Source organism: Bicyclus anynana, chromosome 1, assembly GCF_947172395.1.
Source record: "Bicyclus anynana chromosome 1, ilBicAnyn1.1, whole genome shotgun sequence".
Lineage (NCBI taxonomy): Eukaryota > Metazoa > Arthropoda > Insecta > Lepidoptera > Nymphalidae > Bicyclus > Bicyclus anynana.
In genome coordinates, this window is record NC_069083.1 from 6,582,784 (window position 1) to 6,606,713 (window position 23,930).

The 23,930-nt window shown below is 36.4% G+C and overlaps 1 protein-coding gene across 5 annotated transcripts in view; it reads left to right on the top strand.

Moving 5' to 3' along the window:
* The window catches only part of LOC112052505 (arfGAP with SH3 domain, ANK repeat and PH domain-containing protein), a 91,627-nt gene that overhangs the window by 43,977 nt on the left and 23,720 nt on the right, over window positions 1–23,930 (top strand). For all 5 annotated transcript variants that reach the window (XM_052884266.1, XM_052884270.1, XM_052884268.1 and 2 more), the window contains exons 5-7: window positions 10,887–11,132; window positions 13,996–14,257; window positions 17,926–18,150. In XM_052884266.1, the coding sequence (XP_052740226.1) occupies window positions 10,887–11,132; window positions 13,996–14,257; window positions 17,926–18,150 (733 nt within the window). The remainder of the gene's footprint in view (window positions 1–10,886; window positions 11,133–13,995; window positions 14,258–17,925; window positions 18,151–23,930) is intronic.

Consider the following 23,930-nt stretch of genomic DNA (forward strand, 5'->3'; position numbering starts at 1 on the left):
AATACAATAGTGTAATGGTCGAATTCAATATTGTAAAGTAGCGAATCTATATTATCTATACTGAAGCTGAAGAGTTTGTTTGCTTGTTTACGTGAACGCACTTATCTCTGGAACTACTGATCTGATTTGAAAAATTATTTCAGTATAGATAGCCCATTTATCGAGGAGGGCTATATGCTATATATTATTTCCGTATTCCTACAGAAACAGGAACCATCAGCTAGTTATCTATATTAATGTTAAAGTGGTATAGTTTATGGTGTTGTAGGGGTAATATCTGTATCTACTGAACCAATTTTAAAAAATCTTTTATCACTAGAAAGCCATGCCAATAGGGATGATGACAGTTTTTTAAATTGTATATAAATTAAGAGTATACTAATACTAAAGCAATTTTGTAAAAGGAACAGGGTATCTGCGATCATTACTTTCGGAGCTACAGGGATTTAAAGAGTCAGATTTGCGGCGCTGCCGCGGATCCCTGAAAAACGCCCCATACAAAATGGCTCGAAAAAATGACGTCATAGGCAATGTAATGATCGTTAGATTTGTATGCGCGTTCAAACAAAATTACTAATATCTTTGTTATTTGTGCGTTTATCTTTATAGTTCATATATTAAAAAATGTCACATTTAATGTAAGGAAGCTAAAACTGTATGAATTTTCATCTAATTACGATAAAAAATTTTTAGTAGTTTTTGAAATTTTATAATCTCATTTATTTTGCAAATATCCAGACAATATTTGCTTTTTATGTATAAATTAGTTAACATTGACCCTATTTACCCGAATGTATCATAAAAATCAATATATTCAAACCTAGTCATCATCCCCATTGTTAGTTTCATAGGCTATATTTTGTCTCCGTATTCGCACGGGAACGGGAACTACGCAAGTGAAAATGCCGGGTGTCGGCTACTTTAGATATAAACACTTACATACACAGTATAAATGTAATTACGCACATAAATAATTCAAATACGATAGTGTAATGGTTGAATTCAATATTGTAAAGGAGCGAATGTATAATAAATAACAACAATCTTTGTATCATTATGCGTCATATTAAAATGATGGCATAGTTGTCCAGCATTATGACTGAGCGGGTTTTATTCATTAGAAGCAGTTTACGGTTACCTTTCGAGTGTACCTGGTGTGACGCCGAACCGCTCTGCTGACTCCATTTCCTGATGAGATTTGATCCTATGCGTGTACGTTTCTATCCGTTCTAGTTTCTAAATGTTATTATATCTCATATATTCATGTTATCCTAGTACCTATTCTTAAGACTTGTCTCAGATTTGAAACCTATGCGTGTACGTTTCTATCCGTTCTAGTTTCTAAATGTTATCATATCTCGTATATTCATGATATCCTAGTACCTATTCTTAAGACTTGTCTCAGATTTGAACCTATGAGTGTACGGTTCTATCCGTTCTAGTTTCTAAATGTTATCATATCTCGTATATTCATGTTATCCTAATACCATAAGACTTGTCTCAGATTTGATCCTGCATGTAAGTTTCTACCCGTTCTAGTTTCTAAATGTTATCATGTCATTGTCGTACCCACTCTTAGTACAGTCTTTCCCGACTAGTTGGGGTGAAATAGGAATATTGGTCATGTTTAAAAGATATGGCAAATAAACTATTAAAAAAAAACTAGCGGACGCGCGGGATTCCGGGTGAGTTTCTATTTTTTTACGCGGGAACAATTAACTTTTCTAAGATAAAAAGTAGCCTAAATTCTGCTCCAGGGTCCAATTTATCCCTATAACCATACAAATCGGTCCAGTGGTTGAGCCGTGAAAAGGTAAAAGACAGACAAATATATAGACTTACTTACAAACTATGATAGTGGAAGATAACTTCTATTATAAATATACTAAAAAGTTCAAGAAGGGGGAAGGTCCGACGACAAGATGAATCTGGTTTAAGTCTGCCATTGTCGTTTCCTTTCTTTGTGCGAAGTTTGAATGGAAAAAGTTGGTTATAAAGTCTTGTCAAAGGAAAGTTCGGAACAAAATATAAATCAATAAACTATTTCGTCTAGAAAATTCCGTGAGAAAAGTTTGCTGTTGATAAATTGTCTCTATAGATTGCTAAATGATAAATGAATAAAGTGAATCATTTTTAACAAACCTTACTTTTGGCTTTTATTATTAGAACGAACGTTATTCTATGCGGTTAACAGGAAATAAACTGAAGACGAAGGGTTGTAAATATAAATAATTTGCAACAATAATCAAGTTATGCATTTATTAACAGGTTTACAATCAATCGTTGTTGTCTATAGATACAACTTAATAACAATTTATAAATCAATATCGTCGGTCTAGATGTGATACCTCGTAACTAACAATTTTTGGTAAAAATTGATTTTTATGCAGAAAGCTTCAATCAGCTTTTCCGGTGGTAGCCCGTAAATATCTTGTAGTACGTACATTAAAAAAGTTTTTGGTCGCATAAAACGACTTTTAGTGATACCTAAATGATGTTTCTTGTCTCTCCTGTAAAGTTCTTCAGTTTGCACATACGAGCTATCACATCTAGACCGACGGCGACGATATACTATATAAAGGATAGCCAGGAGTACGTACGAGAGCTAGTGTTATTAATGATGGAAAAGTGGTTGGTGTTTAGTTAAGCCGATGCGATACAGTAGCGTCAGGTCATCGACCGGCCTTGCGCCGCGCAGGGCCGCTGCCGTGCCGTCTTGACCCTCGCTTTGTTCTGTGACTGTTCCGCCGAGAACAGTCCTGGCTTCGGTGTAAACCTCAGACCAATTATTGTATAACCTGCCTCGCTAGACGTTACTTTTCTGTCAAAGTATATGGTCAACGATCTAATGCGATTATAAAAACTGTTTCTATAGAATCGATGTTAAGTAGTTGTAATCGTGTTCGTCGGTTAAAGAGCTCCGTAAAAATACCTTTTGTGTAATTGAATTGTGTAAAAAACGGGCAAAAACTTCTAGTTTAGTATAAAATATATACCAAATCTTAGCTCGTTTTCCTCAGAAAATGACAGACAATTTTGTTCGTGACTGTGAATGCGATACAGGTCCTCCTATAATTGGTCTGAGGTATAAACCCACCCACGCGCTCGCAGCCTGTGCCTGTTTGCGCATAAGCTATTGGCTGACTGTTTTGTAAGTAACAGAAACTTCGGATGTGATACCGCTATAGACAAATTCTATTAACGTTATCCATTTGCAAACTATATACTAACGGACGCCCGCGACTACGTCCGTGGAATTTAGTTTTTCGCCAGTTTCGCTAAAATTATATCCAGGGTATTGTCTACCTTCGTCTTAAATTTCAGCCAAATCAGTTCAGTAGTTGCGACGTTAAAGAGTAACAAACGTGCAAACAAACTTTCTCGTTTATAATATTAGTAGGATTATCAACTAGCAGACGCCCGGTGCTTCGTATGCCTAAAATTCAGTTATTCACAAATCCCGCGGGATTTTTTCGGGATAAAGACAGATCACACAGGAATAAACTCCTCTGTTTCCCAGTGTCGCATTAAAATCGTTCCAACCGTTCCAATGATTAGCCCGGACAAACAGACGAAATTTTTAAAAAAAGTTTGATTGTGCATTGGTGTCATAATCACTTGATAAAACTTGGTTATTTTGTAATCACAGATAGACACTTCAATTTTATTTAAATGTTCGATGTTCGATCAACAAGTGTGCAACTGTGCAATGTTATAGATAAGTTAATGGTATTTAAGGATAAAGTTGTAGGAAAAAAATCAAATAAATTCCCCAATCATATGGCCATGCGATAACTACATATAAACATAGTGTGAACAGCCGGCGAGACGCCAAGACGAGTGCACAAGGTCGTGTATATTATTGCACAACTATGAAATATAAATCTGGTTCCACTATGGCACGATGCGCGTACTCGTGCGTCATCGAATACAATTTTAACTCGCGGAAGGGCGAGCAATTTGTATTTCTACAGAGCGATCTGCCGGTAATACTGACGCCTTGTTAACTTGGGACTCCGGATGCGTTTAGGGAATCCCACGCACCATGTGGCGTCTCCCAGTCTGCTAAACACGTTCGTAATAGTCATAGGCAGTGGCGTGTGTAAGGTATGCATTATAAGTAAAAATTGGAAAATTCCTTTTCCGACTAAGTACGTATTTGGTCCAACGTTTGTATTCCTGTATTATGTCCTTGGGGTAGGCAGACCTTTTTTGCATCTGTGAAGTGCACGTCATTGGTAGTAGGATTCCGGTTTGCCAAAAGTTAAGTATGCAGTTACTAAAGCGTCATAGGGACTGATTAGATGATAGGAAGAATAATTGGTTATTTATGTACTTTTTTCGCTTTCAGTGCCGAGAAAAACACTACTGACATTATTACTTCGGCTTTTAGTAATCATCAGAAAGTAATAGCGATTATTTCCTTCAAAATAAAAAAAGTAACCGCGCTTGTGGCTCGAGAACAGAAATAATAGGTACAAGGGTTTTATTTTGTAACTTTGAAACTTAAAAGGAGAATGCGCGTGAACCCCGTTATACCCCCGTATAAAAGTATATAGAGATGATAATATGATGTATAAAAAATTAATTAATTTGCTTAATAGTATTTTTCTTAAAGAAATAACATTTTGTTATCTTTCTCCTTGCTCAAAAAGTTCGCCGGTGTACCAAGGCGGCCAAGTATCATTATTTTTTTCTGTTACCAACAAGCTTAACAAACAAGAAAACGTACAAACAAACCAATCATATAAGTCTTCAAAAAATTATGTAAAACTCAGGCTGTATGGTCAACGATCTTTGCTTGTCACCGTTGGAGACAAATTAAAGATGAATTAAAATATCGTAAAACGTTGTATTTACACGTAGCAAACTTTTTTTAAAATAAAGTAGTGATTTTATTATTAAGGTATAATATTTTTTTTATTTTAAATATAAGTAAATTCCCTTTTCCTTACCTTATACACTCCAATAGTTATATTTTCGAAATGCACCTACGAGTTATTTTCATCTGACGTGCTGGTTGAGTGCTTCTGAAGTTAGTATTTTGGTTGGTTGTGGTAAACGTACCCACCAATATTAAAGGTTCATACTTGATGGATGTACTCAACAACGTGCAAGGTATACCTATTCCTTTATGTTCATCTGCCGCGCTCGAGCAATGCCAAAAATCTCCTCTTAGGCTCTCCCACTATAACACTGGCTTTGTTATGCACGCCATTGACAATAGCAGCGTTTTTCCTGAAATAAAACGCATATTAAATTACTAACCTAAATTCGAAGCTTAATTGATTGAGATAGCACTCGTCCTTTCGCGTGTATTTCCCTTCTCTTTCTACGTGTCTATATGCCTCTCTTTCGCACATCCCCCTCACTTCACCTACCAGGCAGCTGGTCGAACAATGGTTCGAACATCTTGCTCATTGCGTTGAAAATCAACAGGCAGAAATTATCTTAAGCTTCGAATTTAGGTTAGTAATTTAATATGCGTTTTATTTCAGGAAAAACGCTGCTATTAAATAACTGAACCGTAAATTCGAAGCTTAATTGATTGAGACGTGTTTGTTATCGCCTGGTGGTGAAGAACGTCAATGTGAGAAAGACAGAATTAATTGTATTAATAAAAATAATAATTTGAATCTCAAAAATCATGTAATTTAAAAGTGTAGGTAACATTGGGGCAGCACATGTTTTATAAATACAATTTATTATATTTAATGTGCGAAAATAATAATCTTTTATTAGTAGAATAATTAAACAACAATTAAATACTTCTTCTGATTTGATATACATTAAATCAGAGGGTGGAACAAATAGTAATTATAGTAATAATTACATATTATAAGATACGCCTTACCCAAACATTAGACCACTTTGGGAGCTTTCAACTTTAAATATACTAAAATTTAATTTATAATCATTAATAATCAAGTTATAGGATCAAATAAATTAACAACAGTAGCAGACTTGGAAACAGTTGGCCTAGACTGTCGCTTATAAAAATCTATGAAAGTATTTTCAGCTTTCAATTGCATCAGCCAATTGGAAGATCTAGAGACCAAATTTGGAATCACCTGCGGCCGAAAGCTACCAGCAATATTAACAACCACCAGGATAATAATATTAGCCTCTAACAAAATAGAAATAGCCAACCAGCAATTACTGACCGCGAAGCAGGCTGGCTTAACCTCTAATACTAATAAATACTTTATTACATATAGCTAACTGATTTCTATGTATCACAGCGAAATGTAGAATCAGTTTTAGATCACAGAATTATGAAGTCGTTAGAATTTATCAAGTGATCTGAAAACGAAAATGAAAAAAGAAGAGTTAAATCGTGTATTCTTCTGTCATACAAAGGATAAAAGAGAATATTGCGACAGTATGTCTGGATGTTACGAAAGTGTTGTTTAAATCCATTTTACTATTTGCTAAATAAGATACAAGATCGTCCATGTTTCAGTTAGGTGGTTTACTTGCTACCGGTTGTTTGAGAGCAATTAAATTGATTTAAAAAAATGTTCACTAAAGTAGGTATGTGAACTTAAAAGGTCAGTTGAATCTGCATTACAGAATGTGGCTACTACAGATGTGTGTAGAACTATAGTATTCTACGATAGTTTGTCAATAAGTATACATATAACTTGCCTTTATTGAAGCTATAGGTACATAAAATAAAACCATTTCTTGGGTTTGTTCTATGTAGGTATATCCGCCCATTCTATCCATGGTGATTACGCAACCTTATAAGTTGTTGTGGGTTAAATGTCGCCAAGATGATTTGAGTAAATCATTTTGATCAAAATTTTTGTTCAGGGGGTTTAACTCCCACCCGTTTTGCCACCCCACACATTTCCGGACTTCTAACGGTATGTTCTGACCCTTAGAAATCTGTTATTAAGTAGTTCTGTTATTGGGAAGTGGAAGGCCCGTTGCCATGTTCACCAATGAGTCAGAGAGTGATATTTCGGATGGTAAACTGAGCCTTTATTGCTCAAGCTTTCAGGTTCCCCTTCCAGAAAAACTTGGTCCCATCGAGGAAACACCAAAAGAAATATGCCAGAAGCTCTATTGAGGTATACTTAGGACTCTTAGTACCAGACAATGTGGTGGAAATATCTACGCTAATGAGTACTACCAGCAAATAGAAAATGCGTCATGACAAATCACCTGTTTGTCGTTCAAGTTTATCGATATATTGTTGATAACAATATGATATAGTTGGCAACAATATGTGCTGTCTGTCTAGAATGCGAAAAGATCGTTCACAGGGTACCCCGAATATCTTGTATATGATTTCTGTACAATGAGGCAACAGGTGTCATTTCACAGTCAATATTTAACTAGCTTGAAAATAAAGACTGATACGTGATACTGCGATCGTCGTTACGCAGGTAAGCAACTGCCGATTTGTTACCGCACTGTAGTAGGACGGTACTGCATCGCTAGAGCTGATAATAGTTTTTTAGGACTTCTAATATTGCCAGCATTTATTTTTGATTGCAAATTAACTAAAAAATTACCTAAAAAATTACAGATAATTAAATTAATTATCTGTCTAGCTGTTTGCCCGAGCTAGATCCGATGTGTCTGTAGTCAGGAAATGACTTGGTGGTGTGATGCCAATCGATTAATCTTGTAGTATTGTATGTGCTGGTATGACATGCACTTTTAGTTCAGTCTGTCCCTTGGGACTGCAAAGCTGGCAAAATTTAGACCGGAGACCGATCAGACTTCGGATGCTTTATAAAGTAGTTCTGTTGTCCTTTAAAATGCTTGACACCTAGGTCAAAAAACTGATACTTCTCTGATGAAGTCATATTTTTTATTAAGCCAAAGGTCTCTCCTTCCAGCACGTGCTCGGATTTTCGGATATACTGAAATCTTGATGATGATGATGCCAGCCGACAATCATCTAGATATACAACGATGCGAATGACTTCCGGCAAGGTCTGAGCGACCCCATTGGTCAAATATCTCCATTTTAAATTAGACGGAGAAAACCACGTTAGGGACTTGCGGATCGCCAATTGGAAGTAAGGTCTATTTTGCATAGCCGATCTCATACTTTCAGAAAATCTGGTATCCGATTATAAGTTATTATAAGTTTGAACTGATCTATGTGAACAAACGTGTTTAGGCCTTTCAAATTGAAAATTGGACGGTAGGAACCATCGCTTTCTGGCACAATGAACATTGTTATCAAAAAACCTTGCTGATGAACCCGCAAGCTTGAGAACACTGTGCGAAATTGGGGTGTTAAGGCACTTAGTACAACAAGAGGAGGCCTATTGAGCTTGCCGCTCGCTTTAGTATTGTCACATCTAGAGGCACCGACGGATGCGCTCTGATGTCTGACTAATCGGCTTTGTCGTCCAGTTACTGTAGATCGAAAAGTATTGTAAACATATCCCTGAGGATATTGATAATGACGATGCCTCTGCGGAGGAGCCTTCTGTGCTGGATGTGTATACCAGCAGTACCGTTTGCAGGAAAAAGCTCGATTAGAAAACAGAAAACGTATCTCTGAGTATATTGATAATAATGACTCCCCTGCGAAGGAGCATTTTGTGTAGGATATGTAGATTGCGTATGCCAGCAAGTACCCTGTGCAGGTATTGTCGACTACAAAACATTGTAAATATATCCCTGAGGATATTGATAATAATGCCTCCCCTGCGGAAGAGCAACCTGTGCTAGATGTATCGCTTGCGTATTTGAGCAAGTAACCTGTGAAGGGATTGTCCATTACTACACATTGGAAACATATCCCTGAGGATATTGATAATAACGAATCCCCTGCGTGGGAGCATTCTGTGCTGGATGTGTAAATTGCGTATTCCAGCAAGTCACCTGTGAAGGCATTGTCGGTTACTACACATTGTAAACATATCCCTGAGGATATTGATAATAATGACTCCCCTGCGGAGGAGCATTCTGTGCTTGATGTGTAGCTTGCGTATTCCAGCAAGTACCCAGTGAAGGGATGTTCGTTATAAAACATACATTCTAAACATATCCCTGAGGATATTGATAACAATGACTTTCCTGTGGAGGAGCATTCTGTGCTGGATGTGTAGCTTACGTATTTCAGCAAGTACCCTATGAAGGGATGACGATTTAAATACATTGTACACATATCCCTGAGGATATTGATAATAATTACTCCCCTGCGGAGGAGTATTCTGTGTTGGATGCTTAGTTTGCGCATGCCAGCAATGAAATGCCCTGTAAAGGGCAATTGTAAGTGACTGCCCCCTGCGGAGGGCGATTATTAATTAAGTTTTGCTACATCCAGCTTTTAGGAACTGATCTGACAGTTGACAAGTGTCAAGAACTTTCTTAACACCACCAACTTTCATAAAAGCTACGGTAAAAGAATCAGCTTTAAAAAGATTTCAGCATCTACCGTAAAGACGTTTTTATAAGTGGGTCTCGTGTGAATTTCGTTATAGCATTACGTCTCATTTGAATTATCTCAGTTCTATGACCGCATTATAGTTGCAAAAGATCGGATGATACTATACGTAGGTACAATACTATTTAAAAATAATAGGTACAACTACAAACTTTTATTAATTTCTTTTTTTTTTTTTTTTATTATAAAAAGAAAAAATAATTGTTTATCATTTAAAGCTTGGAACTGATAGACCTTTAAGTTTGATTTCTATAGAAAAACAAATGCAGGGATCTTTTGCAATACTACTCGCAGTTATAATCATAAAATAATTCATGACTTACATTATGTAAATCAATACAACATTCATTACAAAAATCGTCCCGATACACGTCAATTCGTGTACCTATTATTACTTAAGCAAGTAAGTTACCCTTTCGAATGGCACAGACTTGTTTTCCATTACCTGTCACAAAAAATGTTCGAAAACTGCATTTACAGAAACGTATTATTTAAACTTGGCGTTTAGAATATATATTTTTTTTTTTTTTTTTTTTTATATAAAATATTTATATTTGAGGGTAGCTACAAAAAATATTTTATAGTTTATCAAACCTATTATCTGATCGTCGAGATCGCTTTGATTTCCTATGACGGCGCTAACGTTTTGGTTAGCGGCACGTCGATTTATTAGACCCACTAGACCTCGAGGAGGTACTCAAGCTGCTTTAATGAGCTACTATCCGATCTGCGAAGAGGTTGGTCTGCAGTCGCCTCTCTCGGACCGATTAAGATAAAACAAATAGATTGCTCGCATTATTTTTGATTTGCAAAATAATAATATAATAATAACCTGCATTTTACGATAGCGACCGCAATTTGCAGAAATGCGTATGCCATCGTTTGACATAATTTCTATTGCAGGGTAGAATTATTATACAAAAGACGTACAAAGGAGAAATCATTAGTGATTGCTCGCACTCTCGATTTATATAAATTTAATTTAAATAGGCATATAAATATAAACGAACAGTAAAACTGTTAGAGAAAATATAGAAGTTTATAAAAAATAAACACTTACATGAAATACTGTTGGTCACTGCTTCTTCAGGAGAACACAGTACACAATTATATTCAAATTTAAATTTAGAATTTAAATTTATAAATAGGGAAATTTAATGGTTCGTGAACGAACCGTACACAGCGAAAATAAGAACGCCAATGAGCAAGATGTTCGAACCATTGTTCGACCAGCTGCCTGGTAGGTGAAGTGAGGGGGATGTGCGAAAGAGAGGCATATAGACACGTAGAAAGAGAAGGGAAATACACGCGAAAGGACGAGTGCTATCTCAATCAATTAAGCTTCGAATTTACGGTTCAGTTATTTAATCAATAATTATTCTAACGTAATAGCTCCCACGACTATTAACTGATCGTGTATTGGTCGCTGCGTCCATGACGGCTCGACTTATGATTTTTTTTTTTGCAGTACCTGATAAAGTTCAACGAGATAAAAACAAAGAAGGGCATCGAATTGCTGCAGCACCTGGTGGAGTATTATCACGCACAAACGAATTACTTTCAAGATGGTCTGAAAACGATTGAGCACTTCGGCGTCTACATCGCTGACCTGAGTGTACAGTTGCAGAAGATCAGGCAGCAACAGGACGACGAGCGACGGAGACTTCTGGAACTGAGGAATATGCTCAGAGCTGCAGCGCCGCAGGACCGTGAAGTGAGACTTTAATATATATTTTTTCTTTTTAACCGACTTCAAAAAAAGGCGGAGGTTTACCGCACCGCCTTCAAGTTGATCAGAAGATAGCACATATTTTTTGCTTTTTAGTTTAGTGGTAATTCATGTGATTTTGAAGTCCGTTTTTTTTATTAAAATTTTTTAATGCAATTTTAGCTCATTTTCCGTGAGTAGCTTCATCTTGATGAGACGCTAAACTTTTTTATTTTAAAAATGCTTGATTCTGGTAGCTAATTGGGTTACCATGTAATAAAAATTTTTGAGCGTCGGAACCACGAATACCACATCCACGGATCCTGGGCTTTGAAGGCCGAATAAAAGTAATGGTGAAAACCGATCTTTCTACCGGATGAAAAGTTTTTTTTATTTTAAATTAAATATAATAATTATTATCAATAACAAATAATATAACGTGCACAAATAACAAGCACATATATTTCCAATGGGTTTCCTAAAAAGTTCAGTCCAGGATACGATTATGATGATGATGATATCCGGAATTTAGGACTGGTTTTTTTCAGAGACCTAATATGTAATGAAATTTTAATTCGTTAACCGGGCCAGTGCTAGCTGCTAGTATCGATTTACCTGTTTATACTTGCCTACCTAAGAGTTGTGACGGGAAAAAAATCGTCGACCTAACGTTTGCATTTTCTTTAGGTTTAACAAGGTTCTTTAACTTTAACAGTTCGTCTAGTTAACTATGTGACCTAATTTTGTTTTTTGGCAACGGCAAGATTTTAGTGTGTACTAGCCGAAATTGCCGAAATTGTGGGTCACTATGACCCACAATTTCGGCAATTTCGTTGACTTATTTCAAATATTTTGATTTTAACACAAAAAAATTACTAAACCGATTTTCGTGAAAATTAAATTGGATCTGGATCTGGACCAAAATCTTTCAAACAAAAATAATTTATTAATAAACGAGGTTATGAGGTAACAAACATGAAAAAAAACATTCGTGTCGAATTGAGACCCTCCTTTTTTATTTGAAGTCGGTTAAAAACTTAACACGTGGTACTTGCCTCGCTAATGGATCGCATGGCTAAAGCCACCTCTCTTAGCTTTGCAATTCCCATTCGCTTAGTGTTGCTTTAAAAGGTACCGTCGAAATGTTGCACCGTAAAGTGTTCACAGCAATGATATTTTATACTAGAGATAGGGCACTAACGCATCAAAACTGAGGCAGACAATTAATGTGCATAATTGTCTTCATTTAATTTAATCGCTCATTAACGAAAGATATATAGACACATAATACCTAAATATTACTCTACCTACCTAAATACACCTAAATATTAGTCTACAACATCGAGTAGAGTATTTAGAAAATGAAAAAAATATATATACCTACATAAATATAATAATGTAAGTAAACACAAAATTGTGCATGTGTGTACTAGCATAGTGACTCGCTCAGTGGATTCGCTATATTCGGATCACTTTTTGGCCGTCGTTTTGTATAGGCATGTAACATATCTATAAGTTTAAAATAATCATTAGTTCACAGCATTATTCTTAACGCGGCTTTACACGTCGTTTCGACGGTGGATTATATTCGAACAGCCGATTGTTCGCTTTAGGAATCCAAACAAATGCATAAAAGAATTAAGGGTATTAGTAAAACGCAAACTAAGCATGAAAGGTTGTCTAGCCATTACATTGGCTTAAACATAATCGGCTACCGCTGAAGTGTTGTCGATTACGCTTAAGAGCGCGCAGCGCGTCGGTACGATATGGATAAAATTCGAAGCGCAAACGAGACGCCGAATTATGACTTTCACGTGAGTGAAAAGCACGGAGCGATTGACGCGCAACGCAATTTTATGACGTGAGCGCCAAAACCATTTTTACCTAATTGCAAGTAAATTAAACAACATAACGAAAAACAATATGGCCATGTTCAAGATATATACCTAATTTTCTATACAAAACAAAAATTTAAGAAAATAAGTTTGCTTTTCCTGAGATTGAAATCAAAATGTGAGCAAAAAATGTATTTAAAAAAAAAATAAACTATCGAGAAAAGTTTTACAAATTGTGTATTTTGTATAGTCATAACGAAAGTAGCACTTTGAAATATCATTTACCCAAATATCAGGCTCCTAACTTTTCCAGAATCTGAGATCCAGAACCATTTGTAACCGCCAAATTACATATTGCACACTCTTAACATTAAACGGACATCCTTTTGTTACATTAGTAGTGTAATAAGATTGTTATACAATTCGATTAACTGAGGATTAAGGATTACTTGTACGTGTTGATACGACTGCGAGTATGTCACTAGCATAAACAAGTGACCACATTAGTTTAAAGGATTTTCTTATTATCTGCCAGTAACTTTTAGTGGGTGTTATTTATGTTTTATCTTTTATTAATCCTTTTATACTTCGGTTTAGATAAGTATAGCATATGTTATGTAATTCAATAATTAGTTCCAAATTCCAAAAATGATGATCTAGGTTCGGTTGTATGTACGTTTTTTTAACATTAGTTTCATGTTTTCAACATGTGTTTCATGTTTTCAAGCAAACGAATATCTTGTCTTGAAACATGATGAGGAAATCTACACATCTGAGAATTTTCTGAATTCTTTACGTGTGTGAAATTTGCCAATCCGCATTGACTAGCGTGGAGGTGGTGGACTAAGCACTCGCATTTTGATAGGAGACTCGTGCTCAACAGTGAGCCGAATATGGGTTAATGATTATGATGATGATGATGAAGATGACGATGATGATGATGATGATGATAATGATGATTATGATAATGATGATTGTGATGATGAAATGTCTCAAATAATTTTTACTAACTACTATATTACGCTTTGTACTAGGCTGCGGCGGCAGTAGGAGGTTACTCCCTCCACCAATTACAAGGAGACAAGCAACACGGCGTAACCCGCAGCGGGTATCTGCTGAAGAAGTCAGAAGGCAAGGTGCGGAGGGTGTGGCAGAAGAGAAGGTGCAGAGTCACGGCAGAAGGGTTCCTCGACATCTTCCACGCGGACGAGAACAAGACACCGGCAAGAGTCAACCTTCTGACGTGTCAGATAAAAGTCGCTTCGGAAGACAAGCGGGCGTTTGATCTAGTCTCATGTAAGTCTAACTCATATAAACTTATACTATGAAGAGTCTATTTTTTACGATTTCATTAAAAAAAAACACTTGAAAGTTCTCTCACCACTAGAAAAGTACATCTTCACCTAGTAACATAGGCTACTTTTCACATGGAAACAGGAACAACGATGGTGAAAACGCGGAGTGTTGCTAGTGGTACATATTTTACGTCTGAAAATAAATAATTTTAAATGCTAATCAAAATTCTAAATTCATTAGGTTTCAAGCACTATTGAAACGTCAAGTTAAGTCATGATTAATAGTGGTAAGTAAAGTCGAAAACTAGAAATTAAAGTTACGAGGGTTCCAAACGTGCGTGCCTTGATCCGAGAAGAGCCCACAACAAACTCAGCCAAGGTTTATTTCATATTTTAGTTACCACCATTTTACAAACTTATCTAGAACTAATCAAATCACCACAATTTATTTTTACTTTAAAAATATATTAAAGTAAAAATAAATTGTGGTGACAAACAATTTTGAAAGGGACATTTGAAAAATCTTGTATACTTTTTATTTTTACAACATTTACCAACTTTATTATGATAGCAGATCCAATAACTTTAAAAATTGGTACCATTAAAAATTGCATGCGATCTTGTCATAAGAGTAAATATTTTATTCAAATATTGGCCTTAATAGTTTAAATATCAATATTTCTATCTGAATATAAGCTATATTTAGATAGAGATACTGAGATTTAATCTACCGTAACACGGGTAGTAGCTGATAATGATTACTTCTCTGTTTCACCACAAGGTCCGCCGACCTTCGCATGTGATCTGTTAACGAGTTCTAAGTATCTTTATCCTTAATTGACCTTAACTTCTAAAATAACTTCCACTAGAGGTTAACGGCAGAAAGATAGTAATAAAATCCGGGAACGACAGCTTAATGTGGACGGCCTCCGTGGCGCAGTGGTATGCGCGGTGGATTTACAAGACGGAGGTCCTGGGTTCGATCCCCGGCAGGGCCGATTGAGATTTTCTTAATTGGTCCAGGTCTGGCTGGTGGGAGGCTTCGGCCGTGGCTAGTTACCACCCTACCGACAAAGACGTACCGCCAAGCAATTTAGCGTTCCGGTACGATGTCGTGTAGAAACCGAAAGGGGTGTGGATTTTCATCCTCCTTCTAACAAGTAAGCCCGCTTCCATCTTAGACTGCATCATCACTTACTATCAGGTGTGATTGCAGTCAAGGGCTAACTTGTAAAGAATAAAAAAAAAAAAAAAAAATGTGGTTTACGAACTGCGAGGTACAGAGGGTAACTTTGATTACACTGATATAATTGGAAAACGAATTTGCTCATCTAATATTTCAAAGTTAGATCTGAAACTAATCGTTTACTTACAGACCATTAGGCACACAATAAATTAAGTATCGCTACAAAAGTTAACAACTTATTTGCTCTTTTACTTAGGTATTTGTAATGTCTGGAACGGCTGAAACGATATTAAATTTAATAGGTATTTCACTAAAAATTAGAAGAGGTTATTGAGGAGGAAAACAACTTAATGTGGAGGGTGACTTTAATTACACTGTTATAATTGAAAAAGGAGTAAAGTAAGAGTAAAACTATGTATTAATAGGTATACGATAACTTGACGATATAAAAGTTAAATCAAATTACATATAACTGAAAGAACTAACGGATATTCAGGTCGCGAATTTTGACTTAGGGCGGCTGGGGCTAGGCCACACACACACACACACTCATACACACCATACATAGCCATTGCTATGTTAATAAAGCGAAGGTGTGTGCAAATATATACACCAGTAGAAGTAGCTCTAAATCTTTTAGTACGGGTAGAGCATGTACTAGCGTTCTGCTGGTGCAGTGATGAGAAACAGTATCTACTCTAGAGTTTTACTTTAAGTGCATTTACTAACAGTAGAATTCATAGACGCTGTAGGGGCATCCCCAGGGGATCGAATTCAACCTCTATTTGTTTGAGATTTTGACACTCAGCGGGTGAATGATCCATGGAGGTGCCCCTATAACGTTTATGAATGCCACTGTAAGATCCAGGACATATGGCATATTATTTATTTACACACGAAAACATGAGAAGAAAAAACAAATAAGACAGAAAAAATATAGTATAGGAAACAAAAGGCGGCCATTACATTAACAAATATTATATCACATATTATTGCATTCACAAAGTGATAAGCCGTGTTTATGGGTATATATCTCTATAGTTACGTAATCAATTCCATTTGGCAATCAGGCAATCACGTGCGTTTGTGTTGATAAGTGATAATATCTGTTCGTGACAATGTTTGAAAATTGTTGTGTTGGTTTCCATTTAGCAATTGACACATTTGGTGTGAGTCAGATTGCAGATCTTGGACATATTGGCATAATAAAGCTAATGAGATTTTTACAGCATTGAGTATGCGTTGCTTTATAAACGGGAGGTCAGGGTTTGCGTTAGCTGGGTCCATTAAGGAATATTTTTGTAATTTTAATTGGCTTAGGTCTGTTCTGGTGGTAGGTAGTAGGTACAACTGAAGCATTGATCCAGACAATGTTGTCAAAAGCATGGGACAACGTTTAGAGTTTAAATAAGGGTTGAATAAACTCTATCTCTACGCTATCGAATAAGAAATGAGGAGATCCCCAGAACAAACAAAGTCACCGACATAGCTGAGCTGAGCAAAGTGTCGCGAAGCTGAAATGGCAATAGGCGGGGCATAGTTCGATGAGCCGATGGACGTTGAGGTCCCAAGGTGCTGGAATGACGCCCCGCACTAGAAAGCGCAGTGTTGGTCGACCCTATACCAGGTGGACTGACGACATCAAGCGAGTCGCAGGGATTCGCTGGAAGCAGTCGGCTCAGGACCGTGATGTTTGGAAGTCCCTACAAAAGGCCTATGTCCTGCAGTGGACGTCCATCGGCTGATATGATGATGGTACCAGGTTAACGCGCCATTATCTCACAAACAATGAGATTGCACTTAAGCGCTTATCATACTTTGAATAACAAAAAAGATAAAGGCTACTATATATCGATAGATAAGTTATTCAATTATGTTTACTAAACGTTGACAGTTATATTTTTAGTTTCTTGATTAATAGATGCATATTAAGGGAACATATCTACTAGTTACCCAGCGGTTCGGGTCAGGAATGGCAGAAGTACGTAAAATAATACTATAGATATCTAAATGATCACTTGAAGTACTTCTACCTTCTAACTAAAATATTAATTATTTATTTTAAGGTCGCGCTGATGCATTCGATCGCAAGCCAGGATAAACTATCATGTTTTAACATACGCGTCTAAGATGTTTTAAATATTTTCTGTTTCCGAATTTGTATAAGTATCATTTCATTATAGCTTAAACAATATATACCTAACTAGCTTCCGCCGCGTGGTTTCACCCACGTGGTACCCGTTCCCATAGAAATACGTGGATGATATATAGCCTATATAGCCTTCCTCGATAAATGGGCTATCTGACACTGAAAGAATTTTTCAAATCGGACCAGTTCCATTATCGCGTGCAAGCAAACAAACAAACAAACAGTCTTCAGCTTTATACTGGTACTATTAGCATACATAACACATACAAGCACAATCAACAAAGCATGCAAACAAGCAACAAAGAGAAGCTTATTTGAGCCACTGTCATTCCAGACAATCGTACCTACCACTTTCAAGCGGAAGACGAGAACGAACAGCGAGCGTGGACGTCGGTGCTCGTCAACTGTAAGGAGGGGGCCTTGATGAGGGCCTTCCACCAGCAGGCCGGGGAGAGCAACGACAATGGGCACTCGTTGTTGGACCTCCAGCGGTCCATAATACGAGCTGTGCGGTCTCTGCCCGGGAACCAAGTGTGTGCGGACTGCGGTTCCACTAACGGTGAGTTACTACACGTTCTTTATTCATACTTATAGCATCTTCCATCCATTCATCCATCCATCCATCTATGTATCCATCTAACCATACTTGCATTTATTAAAAACTAGCAGACGCCCGCCTGAAAAGCTCTAACTAACCTTTGTAACTTCAAACGCACTTTCAAACAAACTCTACTCAATACTCACTCTTTAATGTTGACTTTATCATACGTACCTACCTACCTACCTACTCGTGTTCCTTTATTAAAAATGTCGTACTTATCTGAGCCTGTAGTCATGTGGCATGTCGATTCTCTTTCTACAAACGCGAACGCTTCAAAAACTAAGTTAATCCGATCGATAACTTGATCACGTGACATGTCAAATGTCATACCCATACATTTTTTAATTTAAGAAACGTTTGCGATTGTGCCACATGTCTACAGACCCTTATTGTTATTCTTAGCAAAAATTATAAGGATTCTAATTATTTTTGTTTGTGACATAGACTCAGTGAATCAAATATGCCTGTGTGGTATTTTTTTATCTCTAAAAGTGGACCCTACCATGCTTTTTAATACCTCTAGGGGATTAGGCAGCGTTTTCGCTGAAAGCTACCAGGTGACTTGACTATCACCACTTCTAAAATTGTCGTCATATTTCATCCAATGTTGATAATCATTTTAATTTTTTAATTTTCTTTAGTTACCTAGTAAACTGTGATCAATAAATTCGCGAAACAATTACAAATTCATTCCTTAAATTCGAGATAGATTTGCCAAAACACTTTCAACGTACGTTGCACACTGACACCGAACAACTTTTCAATTGAATGTTCGAGTCAAAGTCTCCTGAGGAAGGTTTAAAGCTTTTCGCTTAGTTTTCCGCCAAGCGGGAAGTTTGCTAAGCCTCTCGCTTGGTGGGAGATAGAAGGTGAATAATGGTTTATGTTCACATGGCTAATGTACGTATTTTGAAAAGCTTATTTTTGTAAATAATTGGTGCTGTTTAATAAACAATTCTGATAATAGATAATATGCTTACCTATAACATTACGATAATTTGTTTAGGTATTAGTAAAAAAATATTACAATACGTTTTTATGATGAAGTCACAAAATCAAAATTATGATGATTCCAAACGCACCTTGCTGAAAAGATTCTACAACAAACTTAGCGACGTGGTTTTTTTATCACTATCACCATTAACCAAAGTCCAAGTCAAAATCCAAAGTCAATATTCCTTTATTTCTAGTAGGTTTTATTCAATATTGTGATATTAATATGGTGATAAGTAAAGTTGAAAACTTAAAATTAAAGTACTAGGCCCATATACTAAATAATTCATAATCGCCGCGCTGGCCCAAAGCGGATTGGCAGACTTCACACACGCAGAGAATTGTGTAAATTCTCAGGTATGCAGGTTTCCTCACGATGTTTTCCTTCAGCGTTTGAGACACGTCATATTTAATTTCTTAAAATGCACACAACTGAAAAGTTGGAGGTGCATGCCCCGGACCGGATTCGAGCCCATACCCTCCGGAATCGGAGGCAGAGATCATATCCTCTGGGCTATCACGGCTCATTGGGCTAAAAAATTAAACCTTTACATAGTGTGTATTATGAATTTTCTGTAAATGTTTGAAAACGTGAATAATATTATGTATTGGTGTAATACCTACGTGTCTAGTTTCATCACTGTATTTACATTATCCAGTGAGGTCGGTAAATGATAGCGTTTTAACCCTTGATGATGGTAATTACAGCCATCACGGCCGTCAGCCGTCGCCTAGCACCGGCGGTAAATGAGAGGTCGATGACGTAGACAATGCACGCGAATTTCTCGTTAGAGTTTTGCAACATATTGTATGAACCGCAATCTTATAGAAAAGTCTAAAATCTCTCATTTATTTATTTCTCCTCTTTTTTCAAAATTTTTAACAATGTTATTCATACAAAATATAATACAAACACTAACATTTATTAAAAAAATATTTAAAAAAAAAAACTCTCCCGCTGCGTGAAATTTGAGTAGCCAAGTGATCGGTGATCAGGGCTCCAGATTGAGGAACCTCCTCACAATACTCGCCGTCTCAAGAATCTAACTCTGTATCTCTGTATCTAACTTAACTCTCTTGATCCAATAGTTAAGTGAAAGCTTCTTAAGGTGTTGGTTAGAGCTTTTCGCTATAAGTCCATTGACTGATACAACTAACGGAGCAATAATAGTTGACTCAACATTCTACATCTTCAGAATTCATTCACATCTAGAGTATACCCCGTACAACACCACAAACTTTACCACTATAAAATCTTAGTATAGAAGAAAAAGCTTGGAAATGAAATGCACTGATGCAAATATATGACTGACTTAGTTTTCCCCCCCAAAAAAGCCCCTGACTGAGTTCTATTGTGGGCTCTTCTCGAACCAAGACGCGACTGGTACTCGCGTAACTTCAATTTTAAGTTTTCGACTTTAAGTATCACCATTATCTTATAACATAACCTGACGTTTCAAAAGTGCTTGTAAACTGATTGAACTAGGTAAATGAATTTTGACATTTTTATATTCTTTTTTACATTTTTTTTACATGGATACCTTCTCGCCACGGGGAGGCAAGAACTTCGAACTTCAACCGACTAAAACCCACGGTGCAGTTCCGACTAGATATGTAATCCCTGCGTCTATTCAACCTTTTTATCCAACAAATATCATGGTCCAAGAACTGTTTTGCTGTTCAAATTGATTTTGATTGCTCTGATAACTCGCAAATATCGTGAAATTGATTTGTCGATAGATTGAAATGATTACAGATACCGTTTTATTTTTGTTGCGTTTTCAATGTCCAACATCCATCTTTTCCTCGATTTTTATTTAAGTTTTACATATATACGTGTAAGCTCAATAAAAATAGATTGGTATAAGTTTTTTGTGTGTTATTATTAGATTTGTAATATGACTGAATAAAACATTGCATAAAACTCCTTTAAAATAAAGTTTAAAAAAAAAACGAAAAAAAAAATATTTTCCTCGAAGCTTCCACTTTTTTTTAAATACACCAGCGGACGGCCGCGACTTCTTACGTTTAATTCAGTTTTTCGCTAATGCCGCAGGAACCAACAAAAAATTTAAAAAAAAAGCACATCTGTGTTTTATTAGTGTGTAAACAAATATAAGCTCTTGAGATCTCAGACAGACGCTTTATATATTTTATTTATTTTATAGATTAATGTTAAATACATGAACAATAAAGAAATCTTTATTTTATTAAAATTCAACGGGAAATTTGTAGAAGTCCCGTCTCGGATTGTGAGCTTGCGTTATGTAGGGCATGCCCGGTTTTCCCGGATTCGTCCCAGTTTCCACAGTTCACGGAAGCGTGCAAGGCAGGATATTATTTGTATAGTACATTTCCGTGCACAGCTACGATGTTTTAATTATAATTATTGTTCTTTTACAATTAAAACTAAATTAAATTGATTTTCAAAAACTATTTTTTATATAAATGCCCTAAAAGCAATTTAATTAAGTGGTTTTATTTTCGCTTCCAAGATCACTTCTTTTGACATATTTAAAATACAATGAATTATTCAATACAATTTATTTGACCGATCCGCCTTTGACCTAAAAAAAACTATTATTCATTTATTTATTTATTATTCTACAAAAAACACATTTCAATTAAACCTAACCATAGTGCAACACAAACCACTAGAAATGACTAAGACACTATTACCTACTAGCCCAAGAGCCCACGACAGCCAGACCTTCGTTATTTTATAAAAGTTGAAAGTTTCTCTGTAGATGTCTCCTATACAGGTAAGAACGACCAGCGACTATAAAGTTTGGGTTGTGGTTACCTGGGCAGGTAACAGGCAGTAAAGGTGTATAAAATAGTACTTGAAATTCGTTAAAGTATAAAGCTCAATTTTTTAATATTTCCTTCGGGATAACTTTAAAAATCTCGTCATCCATTGCCGGACACTTATGACAGTTGCTACCCCCTGCCAGACACCCCTGAACTTTAATAAATTATAATTATACTTTCGTTATAGTATAAAAGCTAAATTTTATATATGTTACTTGGGGACTTATAAAAAGATGTTACCTCAATAGCCGGACAGTTTTCGTGGTTTTTACATCTTGCCAGACACATCGAAAGTCCACTATCGGTGCGAGTGCGGGGTAACAACTGTTCAAGTAGGTGCGAGTGAGATAGAGCGCTTTAGTCGAGTGCGTTCTTTTACTGCGCACCATCCATAGATGATACATTATATATTGAGACTAGCAGACGCCCGCGACTTCGTCCGCGTGAAAATAGATGTACATTTTCGACCCCGTCGCCCCTTTTATTTATATTTCCGTATGTTTTATATATAAAAATTACAAAACCACAACCGTCACGGTCGGAGGCTGTATCATAAACTCCCGGCCGAAGGCCGAAGGCCGGGCCACAATACAGTGCACGGCCGAAGACCGCGCGTTCCGTTTTTTGTGCATCGGTAAAATGCCCAGCCGTAGCCTTGATCAGAGGCCATATTACAAAGCCCCAGCCAAAGGCCGCGCTTTTTTTTTGCTTGGGTAAAATGCCCAGCCGTAGTCCCTATCACAAACTCCTGGCCGAATGCCGGTCTATAATAAATTTTAAAGCGCGTTTTTTGTGCTTGGGTAAATGGACCAGGAAAAGGGGAGGACTTTTCGTACAAACTTTCACCCCCTTCTGATTTTTTTTTTCGCTATAAAAAGTATTCTAAAACCTGCTCCGTATTATGTTCTCAAACCGTGCTAAGTTTCATTTGAATTCATTCATTAGTTCCAGTGTGATGCCCGGTCAACAAAAAATACGGACAGACAGACAGACAAATAATCGAAAAAAAATGTAATGTAATTCAGTATCGATTAAATTAATCAAAAAGTTCTGTAATTTGACCTGTTACAGTTTTATTATAAGTATAGAGTATAGGTAAGTATTTAATCGCTATTGCGCCAAATTCGTGCTCTTTTTATAGTAATAAATCTTGCATAACATTATACGATAAAAAAGTAGACAATGTGACTAATTAAACACAAAAAGGATTATTCAGTTTGAATTTGAACTTTTAAGTAGTTCCTGAGATTAGTTTCGCGCGTTTAACCAAATAAACAAACAAATTGGTCAGTTAAGTAAAGAATATGTGCCTCAATATCGATATTACACAGTTTTAGTGGAAAACTCGTTTCTCCAAATAACGCCTACGAATCAATTTGAGCAATCCGGTTTTATCAAGATAACTTTTTTTCTATCTGTCCGATTTTAATGAAACAAAGCCTATATAGCCTATTCACGGTCGAGTGAATGACGCTTTTGCAACCCCTTGGCCTTTTGAATAGCAATGACAATGCTTGAGGGACTTAGCAGACTTTTGGGAAGGCGCGAACACACGCCATGTACACCTTGGGTTATATTATTGCAGTTTCAGGAAGGATCCCTAATTTTTTGAAAATAAAATATAGCCTATAGCCTTCCTCGATAAATGGGCTATCTATCACTGAAAGTATTTTTCAAATCGGACCAGTAGTTCCTTAGATTAGCGCGTTCAATCAAACAAACAAATAAACAAACAAACAAACAAACAAACTCTTCCGATTTATAATATTAGTATAGATAGATACGCAACTCTCATTTCAGTTAAAAAAGTTATATACCGTGATCACTTGATGGCGCATTCTAATTAGATTTATTGGCTACCCATAGATGGCGTTCTCTCTACGAGTACAATCTATATTTTAGTTGTACGACTATTGCTGTTTGTTTTCCTTAAT